The sequence below is a fragment of the Leuciscus leuciscus genome, assembly GCF_965113295.1.
Source record: "Leuciscus leuciscus genome assembly, chromosome: 12".
In the NCBI taxonomy this organism is placed as follows: domain Eukaryota; kingdom Metazoa; phylum Chordata; class Actinopteri; order Cypriniformes; family Leuciscidae; genus Leuciscus; species Leuciscus leuciscus.
The window spans coordinates 17,057,611-17,067,553 of NC_138736.1; the positions used below are offsets into that span (position 1 = coordinate 17,057,611).

The following is a 9,943-nucleotide window of genomic DNA, read 5'->3' on the forward strand; positions in this document are numbered from 1 at the left end:
CGTCCGTGCCAGTCTCACGACAGGGAGCTCACACTTACGCAGGGCACTGGAAGACAGTCGAGAGGTGGCGTGATTTCACTGGGAACCCCATTCGTCGTCATCCGACGTAACTCGGAGTGACAACGAAAGGGAACGTCTCGGTTACGTATGTAACCCTCGTTCCCTGAGTAGGGAACGGAGACGTTACGTCTCCCTGCCACTTCCGCTGTACCGCTGGAACGCCTGAGTTCAGTCTCGGCTCCTCAGCGAAGACATATCTGCATGTTGCAGCGTACTTCCTTATGTACCCCCAGGGTGGGGCGGAGTTACGCAATGCAAATTCCGCAGACCCATGGCATTTCATTGCCATAGACTCGTTTTATATACTCGAAGATGACAGGCTTTCTAAGCGAAACCCCATTCGTCGTCATCCGACGTAACGTTTCCGTTCCCTACTCAGGGAACGAGGGTTACATACGTAACCGAGACGTTATTGATTTACCAATTTTCATTTATGAATTATAAATAAATCAATAACTAATCATACTGGCTATCGCTTACACAATTTTAAATTACCCAAAAGGTAATACACAGCCCATATAGTTGGATCTCTGTATATAAACAATCAATCACAACGAATTACAATTAATTATAAATACACAGAGGGGCTATATCAAATCTGGTGAATGCCTACCAAATCAAATTGTCTCAGATAATCCGTCTGTCCGCCAGACGAATTATGCGATATGTTCTTATCAACTCTCAATGAGAGATATTCTTATAAATTCTCAAGAAAATGTATTCCCTTGGCCACAGAGAATAATTGTCTTGTTACAAGATTATTAACTGGTAGGTCACTCACGAATTTATCGAGCTTGTAGCTATAAGATCGAACACATTTAAGAGGCTTTGTTCCGTGAGCAGCAAAACAGAGACAATCAAGAGTATAATCAGTTTTAATAAAATGCGATTATAAAGGTAACGTTACAACTACATCTAACAAAGAATATATATATGGGACAGTAAAATGAAAGTAAAATACAGAGCAAGGAAAAACACAGATTAAAGACTAGCAAACAAATCACAATGACTACCTCTGAGAACCATCAAGGTATCAAAATCACCTTAAACAGGGAAATGTAATACGCATTTACTTATTGGTAAGATATTTAAAATACTTGCATTGAAACCTTGTGGTTGAAACAGGACGGCGTGCGTTTGCCCTTCAAGGTGCGTGTCCGTCGAAGCTGAAGCGTTCTTATTGGGTTCTTCTTGAGCGCGCGTCGTTGCGTGAGATTCGAAACGGTCGACTTGTAAGAGTTGCCAGAGGATTTAGTTTTAAAGTTCGTTTCACTCGTAGTTGGAACTGAATGAACACGAGACTACTAAAACAAGAAGTCGGAGTTAGGACTAAAACAAAACAAAGTGAAAGTAAAACAAAATGAAGAGACTCGTACGAGAAAGAAAAATAACGAAAAAGCAGGAACAAAACAAGACGAAGGAAATACAGAACGAAAGAAATACAGAACTGAACTGAACGCGGAGTGTAACCGCTTTTCTAGGGTACAGAAATTTCACTCCTCCCTGGGCTTGGGCCAATTGGAACGCGAAATTCCAGGCGGGAGAAAAGTTCTTTGTCTCACTATGAGTTTGATTTGCATGTTTTATGGCAGTCTTAGGATCGTGAGATAGTGGATATCTTTGGTCAAAGTACACATGTGCAGGTTTGGGGCCAGATACAGTTGTGGGTTGCTGTCGTGGTAGGCCACCACGTCGGGGGTGCGTATCTTGATGTGGGTGTTATCTTTCCAGAACCCCACATTGACAATGTCCTTGAGCCTGTAGATCCTGTTTGACTCAATGATGGGAAGGTTCAGGAGGAAGGCCAGTTCTCTTTGCTCGGGGTCGACGTGTAATGGAATGGCACTACCCAGAGAGTAGGCGAGGTGGGTCTGAATAGGATTAGTTGGCATGGTGGTGGCGGAAGCTAGCACAGTTTGTACAAGGCTCAGGGGTACCAGATATGGTGGGATTCTGCCCATGGCCAAACTGTCAATTGAAGAACTCACCTCCCTTAGCATGTCTGTCATCAGGGCTGTGACCAGCTGAGTCTGGGCAAAGTCAGTTTGGAAAACTGTGAAAAGTTGCTTCATGGACTTTATGGTTTGGTTCAGCAGGACACTGTGGGTATTGAGAATAACCACAGTCCCCTTCAAGGATTTGCCAATTGTTTGCAGAGACTCACTCTGTGTTCTGAGTTGCTCTCTCAGCTGTGGGATTTCAGTTTGAATTTCAGTCACATGTCGCCTCACGGTGGCTAAACTCACAGCATTGACACTGGACATACCAAGGTTGAACAGGGTCCCGACGGCAGCAGCGGCTCCAAGCAAAGCTCCCAGGAACCGTTTGGTGCGGCGGTTGTGTCCGCTTAATTCCGCTTGTGTGATGGTCACTTTTTCCAGTTGGTTGAGCATGTGCTCCACATCGGCTTGAGCATGAGTGAGGGAGTCCTCTGTCCACCGGGCACCTGCCCAGCAGTATTGTGCTGTTGCGCTCGGGTAGTGTGCTTGGTAGACGTTGCGGGGATCAAGTCGAACATACACTTTCTGACTGTGGGTCCAGTCAACAGTCCTAGTTGTTCCCTCAGGACGATGCCGGACGCAGGGCCTGGAGAGGTGAAGTCGTTTTGCGGCTGCAATCCGGTCGTCTGGAGGCACAGGATGGTGCCTCCAGGACCACAGCAGCATCCTGGTACAGAAAAAGGGAGAGAGGGAGAGAGAGAGAGAGAGAGGGGTGGTAGGTTAGCGAGGGTTGTCCTTGGTTGGGCAGGACAGTCTTTTCGCGCTGAGGACTGCATTTGAATTTAACTTGCATTAGCCCCTCCCTGCCTTTCCCTGCTAGCAGTCACGTGTCTTTTAATCTGATTTCGGTGGACCCATTTGAACACAGGTTCTTTCTGTCCCCGACTGAGTTGGATTCGGTACGCAACGGGGGAGAGTTTGTCCACGATCTCATGAGGACCTGTCCAGTGGGGCAGGAATTTCTTTGACAGCCGCTGGGAGGCTGTCTGTGGTGGCTGTGCGAAGCTGTAATAACAGACTCGGTCGCCCACATCCAGTTCCTGGTGTGACGCCTTACGGTCATAGTATGTCTTTTGGCCTTCAGCACTCTTTTGAAGCTGTTGTTGGGCAAAAGCAAACGTCGTTCTCAGGTGACTGGTGAGTGGTGTAGGCTGTGACGAGGCTGGAGTCTCCGGGTTGGTACAACAGGTGCAGTGGCAGTGTCATCTGCCACCCAGTCATTAGTTCAAAGGGAGATACGCGAGTTGATTCTTGCGGTGTGGCTCTGATGGCCATTAGCACCAGCGGGAGCTTCACATCCCAGTCTTTCTGGTTGGCAGAAACATACTTTCTCAGCATGTTAGCCACAGTACGGTTCGACCGTTCCACCTGGCCCGATGAAATCGGATGATGACTGATGTGTAGTTTAGCTTGTACCCCCAGGAGTTTCCCGATCTGCTGCATGATCTCAGCTGTAAAGTGAGTACCTCTGTCAGAATTGACTTTCAGCGGCAGTCCGAACCTGGAGAAGATGTGGTTCATTAAGAGGTATGCCATGGTCTCGGCAGTGTCATTGGGTGCTGGAAGACATTCTACCCATTTGGTGAACTGGCACACGACCGTGAGGAAGTACTTGTTGCCCCTTGTCGACCTGGGCAGAGGTCCCACCCAGTCGATTTGGAGATCTGACCACGGAAAAGTGACTCCTCTGCGTTGCAGTGGAGCTCTGTGGTTTGGGTTTGTTGGCTGAAACTGACAACATATTCGGCTACATCTTGCTGCATGCTTGGCCAGTATGCCACCTGTTTCAATGTCTCATAGGTGGCTCTGGTGCCGTGGTGTCCGGCTCATGGTGCGTCGTGAGCGTACCTTAGCAATACCCCCCTGTGGCAGTGTGGCACCACAAGCCGTGGGGTTGTGATGTCATCAGGTGCAAACCATAGAATGTTGTGCTTCACACGCAGCATGTGTTTGACGTTATGTAGGCGTCTGAGACTTGGGTTAGCGGAGAGTTCAGACGGTGTGACAGGGTGGTAGGAGGGGTCTGAGAGGTGGTGTAACATAGTCTGTATGGATGTGTCAGAGGCTTGCATGTCAGCTATGTCGTTGTTTGAGATTTGCGGAGTTAGCGTTAGTGGCTCCGAGGTGGGCACTGTAGCAGGAGAAGTTTGCTTGCTGCGGGTTATCACTGCGACATTAACGGTGTGTGCTTGGGTTGGAGGTGACCATAGAGTGCCCTGTAGTGCGCCAGTTTTGGCAAGGGCATCAGTCTGGTCGTTCAGTTCTTTGTCAAGACCCGGTTGTCTGGAGTGGCCTTTCACCTTTTTCCAATAAACGACCATGTTGTGTGTGCTTGTGATGTTGTCACATTCCTGGAACAGATGTTGATGTTTGACAGGCTTGTTGTTTGCAGTTTAAAAGCCATTTTGTTTCCAGCCTGGAAGATGGCATGTGAAACTGAGCCTGAGCTGTGCAGATAACGAGTTCAGTGATGTTATGGGCTGATGCGACTTGCAGGGTTATGAGAATGGCTGCTACCTCAGCATATTGTGACGACTGAGGACCCAACTTGAAATGTTGTAGTGGGCAAGGCAGGTCATTCACCCAGAGCACACCCGCACCTGCTTGCTGACTGTTCTCGTGGTTGAAGGAACATCCATCAACGTAGGCTGTGGGCATACCTTGGCATGCGTTGTCTTCAAAGTACCTGTGGCAGGTCAGTTGTTGTTGTTGGGGTTCTTCAACGTCCACTGTTGCCGCTGGTGTGTTATCAGCGCAGTTTTGGCAGGCAGCCAAACTGTCGCCCAGCGCGGACTTGAGACATGGAGCTTTGCACAAATGTCGTTTCAGTTCATTCATGGCATTTTCTTGAACCTCTGTCCACGCAAACGGGCAGTCCTTTTTCAGGAGAGCAGTTAAAGGTCTTGCAATGTCTGAGTAGTTTTCGATGAATTGCCGTGAGTAATTGCACACCCCTAGAAAACTTCGCAGCTTTGAGATGTTGGTGGGTGGCTTGATGTTTTGAATTGCTTGATGTAAGAACAACAATGGGTTGTACATTAATATTAATATTAGCTCAAATGATCTATAGGGAATTTTAATAATTAATCATGAATATGATTAATATTTAGCTAATATAACTCTATTATTCGAAGTTGAAAATAGATCGATTTGTATATATGAATAATCAATCACAACGAATTATAATTCATCATTCATATATCAATAATCCTATTTCAGATCGATTATGAGATAACCCTTAATGGAAAATTTATGTAATTACCGAACAGTCGTTTGTCCCGCAAACGACCATAAGATTAACTCACCAACCCTCTCATAAAAGTTACCACTTCTTATAATTCCAGAAATATCAGTTTTCTGGCCATGAAAACTATTCTCCTGTCCTTATAAATTTAGGTTACTAAACCATAATCAAATTGTAAAGCTTGTAGCTAGATCAAACATTTCAGGGACTCGTAATGTGAGAATTATAGACAGGATCAATCAAGTATATAGGTTTTAATACAATTGAACTAATGAATACATAACTACGATTCACACAGAGTAAATATGTATGTATATACAGAACACGTAAACAAATACAAGACTAAACGGATAACAGATGAGAGAGAGAGAGAGGATGAAAGGGAGAAAGTGAAACTAAAGTTCAGGATGAGAGATCACCGAGATGATCTCAGCATGGCAAAATCACAGGCCCTGTAACCTTGAGAGACAACAAGAAATCAGATTACATTAAAAGTTCAATAACTTATCTTGCAAAATGGTTCTCTTTGTTGCTGAAAAACGCCGAGTCGTGTTCGGGCGTGTGTCCTAAGCGCAGCGTGCGTGTGGAGCAGCGTGCGTGTTTCTTTAAGAAAGCAGGGCTTGCTTCTGTGAGCGCCGGCCGCGGGATGTTTGAGTCTCTTTAAAGTTGAAGTTGCCGGCGAGAGTCCGAAGACGAAAATAAAGAAAAGACTTAAAGAAAAGAAAAGAGAAAACGGAGAATGCTCCCTAAAAGGGAGCCATATGGATCTTCTCGCTGACCAAGAGGGTTCGTAAAAGTGCTCATTGAAGATTTCCTGGGTCGGTCTTTTATGGAAAAGATAGGTTGACGCCTCTGTTCGCGCGAACAACCAATCACCTTCAGAGATTTCAGAGCGGGAAGAAGTTCTTTGTCTCGTCAGACAACGCCCACTCGAATGATTCATGAGGAGATGAGAGTAAGCTGTTCAGCTCCAGAAATATGAAAAGTGTAAACCAATGTACATTATTGCATTCTGCTATCGAAATCCGACTCTGTTAGATTGCGAGGTTTACAGAGATATGAAACTTGTCATATGAAGATTGTAGGAACACCTAGTTACAATCACATGCATGAATAGAAGCATTTACCAGTTCGTTCCTTCAAATAAATGTCATACACGAAGTGAATATAACCTAGGAAAACACTCAGGAGTATATGAAAAGTTACATGCTTATATTCTATATTCTATGTGTGTGTTGGAATGTCTGTCACGTTGCGCTTCCCGTTATCTCTTGCAGAGAAGCTTTGGCTGCAGCTTCGTGCAGGGTCATAAAGTGTTATCCTCTAGAAAGAGGAGTCGGGTTACGTAATGCGATTCCACTGGAAAGACATTCTTCAACAATACATTTCAGAGCTAGACACTAGAAAATCATATTATATGATCAAACAAACTAATAAAACATGCATACAGGAAGGCCAAATACAAATCTGCGTTACATACATTAAAATTATATTTCTATCCTGACCAAGGATGTTTGTGTGTGTGTGGGGGTGTGATGTCACGTAGCAGGAGGAAGTTTCGTTATCTTCTTGGTAGAGAGAGGAATGTTAGTTTCAGGTTCTGGAGTGTCTCTGAGGTGCAATTGTCGTAAAAGTCTATTTGCTCCAGTATCTCTGGAGCCGACGTATGATATACATTTGGGAGTCAGGAGGTTACAAGCTTTAGTAAGCTTAGCAAAGAACGTTTTGGGAAGGAATGTGCTTAGAAAACACAGAGAGTCTGAATTTGTTAATTCAGGACAAACGAACGAATGATTCAAATAGCCCAGTCGCTACATTGAATACGGCTGGACTGCGGCTCGATACCCTGTGATCCGATGAGTAGACCCACGTAGTTGACTTTGGTTCGACACCATTGTCCTTTGTGGAGGGCGATCTTGGCGCCAGCAGTTGATAACTGGTTCAAAACATAGTCTATTTCATTCAGGTGGTCAGCCACTGTTGTGCTTTTCATGAGAACATCATCAACGTAGATAAGGTTACCTCTCATTCTAGCATTGGGGCATGCCTTGTTCAGGAAAATGTTGAACTCAGCGGGTGAGTTGGCATAGCCGAACGGGCACAAGGTGAAAGTGAATTGTCGGTTGCCAAACGTGAAAGCTAGCTTGTGCTGATCTTCTGGATGCACTGGTATGGTCCAGAATCTAGAGGCCACATCAAGTGTAGAGAAGATTGTGGCTCCTCTGATTCTTGGTATTTCTTGCTCCAGCTGGGTCATGGGCCAACGTGACAGTGGCACCTGCTGATTCAGTTTTCTGTAATCAATGGTGGGTCTCCACTTGCCATTAGGCTTGAGGACTGGCCAGATAGGAGCGGAATAGGTACTATTGCAGGGACGGGTGACACCTTTTTCAAGCATAGACTCGATGATCTCTTGCACGGGTTCGTGTGATTCGATGGGAATCTTGTATTGCTTGACAAAAGTGGAGGGAGCAGTAGGGTGCGTTGGGATACGCACGGTGTGGAGGTTGGTTAGACCACAATCTAAAGAGTCTTTAGCAAATGACGCTTTGAATTTGTAAAGGACTTGTCTGAGTCTTTGTAGATCGTCATCGTTCTTAATTGCATCTGCGTCTTTTAGAATTTGCTGAACTTGAGACTCGAAGCCTGGGTACGGCTCCTCTGTCGGTGTGTCGTCTGTCGTGTTGGCAGGCAGAGGTGCAGCAGTTTCATCAGTTTTGCAGGCAGGCTGTTCGGAGACTGTGTATACTGCAAGGTGTTGGTCCTCTGTCAGTTCTGTTCTGCACACCTGTTCTTTGTCAGCCGGCATGACTGAGGCGATGGAGATGATTTTGAAAGGTGTTGTGAACACAGTGTTGTCTGTGCTCCCTTCTGGAATCATTGAGGATGGGATAGGCCCAATGATTGGTAGTGAAAGTTCAAAGTCATGGAAGTCGTGACTTATTAGCCATCCCAGCCGATGGGCCCTGGGAATTGTTATGTCCATTGCTGTGCAGTTGTTGAAGAGGATGTAGACTGCACGAGATGACACTTCAGTTAGAGGTGTGGCTTCCAGTGTGAGTCCAAGTTCCACACACTCCGATGAAGGTTGGAAGAAACCCAGTGTGTGGTTTAGGGTTTGACCACATCGCATGTTCAGCCGAACAGCGACCCCCTTTGTGTAAGCTGGTACCACAGTTTCCTGTTCGTTGATTAGAATGCAGACCTCTGGAATGGTCTGACCTGACAGGAGGTTTTCAGTGTGGGTGGAACCAACATGGGGCTGTAAAGTCAATGGGGCCCATACCACTTCATCAATAATGTCCACATGAGCCCTAAGGCGAATAAGGATGTCTGCTCCAATGTAGACATCATGGGGCGGGTCCGGAAGGACCAGGAAGTAATGAGTCAGACACCTGGAGTTCCATTTCAAGTTCAAGGCACAGACACCTTTGGCAGTCACCATGGTTGAGGGGTTTAAAGGAAAACGGGTGCGCTTGCTGGCTGAAGGAATATCCGGTGTGTTTTCAATGAGATCATTGAATAGTGAGAGACTGATGGCTGAATTGTCTGCCCACAGAGCGAGTATAGTGTCAGTAGCTGTTACATCATTCAACTGCAGGTCAGCTGTGACCTTGGGGCAAAAAGAATCAGAGTCTTTGGTGAGTTGGAATGTACAGAGTAGTGAACTTGAGTCTGGCTTGGGTGCTGAGACTGTGTCCCCGTGACTGGCTGCGGGAGTTCCCGTGACCTCTGTGACCTTGCAGTCTGGCTCAGGTGACCTGGAGGGCTGAAGGGGGAGAGGTTCTCGCACTTGAGCCCACATTTTCAGCTGCTTGAAGTCTAGTAGAGGTTCGAAACGGTCTAGAAGATCTTTCCCCACGAGGAGTGGGTGTGAGTTCATGGGTGATATATAAATGGGGTGTACCACACTCATAGGACCAATTGTTAGGTGAATGGGAGCCACCTGTTCAAGCCGGATGTCATTTTGGCTGTATGACTGCACATTGAGCTCACAATTGTGAGATCTTAGAGTTCGATTCTGTTTCTTAGCCTCAAATTTGAGTCTTTCGAAGAGTTGGGCTGAAATCAAAGTGAGGTCGGCGACGGTGTCTACCATGGCTTCAAGTTTTACGTCATTTTCTAAAGTGATGGTTAAGTAGAGTTTTCGAGCCATGCCTTTTTCGATAAGGTTCCCCAGGAGTCGTGGTGTTGGGGCTTGTGTGTTGATCGATAGGCAGTCAGGGTAGGTTTCGTGTGGCTCGGTGGGGAGACAGACAACCAAAACAGCACTTTCTGGTATCTTAAGGCTTTGGTCGCTGGTGTGAAGGCTTGGGTTGTCTGGTGCAGGATGTGCTGTAGTCAGCTGCAGCGATTGGATTGTGCCGTCACTTGGTGATGTGATAGCTGAATCTGTAGTCTGTGGCTGCTGAGTGGTGCTCGGGGTGCTTGTTTCAGTTGGAGGGCAGTCAGAGAGGGTGCTGGTTTGAGGCCTTACCCCTAGTCATGAGGAAGAGTCTGACTTGTCCTCTTTGTCTTTCTTAGGAGGTTTCTTAGGAAGAAGCTCTTTCAGTATTTTCAGGAGCTCTGCAGTCTCAGACGCGGCCTCACTGTTCTTCTTTGATGTAGGTTTGGACTTGGCCTTGCCTGGAGCATGCTG

The 9,943-nt window shown here is 46.4% G+C and overlaps 1 protein-coding gene across 1 annotated transcript; it reads right to left on the reverse strand.

Annotated features, from left to right (window-relative positions):
* Positions 1–1,643: 1,643 nt before the first annotated feature.
* On the reverse strand, positions 1,644–9,460 carry LOC309510678 (uncharacterized protein; the record flags this gene model as incomplete). Its single annotated transcript, XM_082185551.1, has 6 exons — positions 1,644–2,727; positions 2,964–3,157; positions 3,300–3,561; positions 3,909–4,083; positions 4,721–5,068; positions 7,120–9,460. The coding sequence occupies 6 exons, from the start codon at positions 9,458–9,460 to the stop codon at positions 1,644–1,646; spliced, it is 4,404 nt and encodes a 1,467-aa protein (XP_082041677.1).
* Positions 9,461–9,943: the final 483 nt, after the last annotated feature.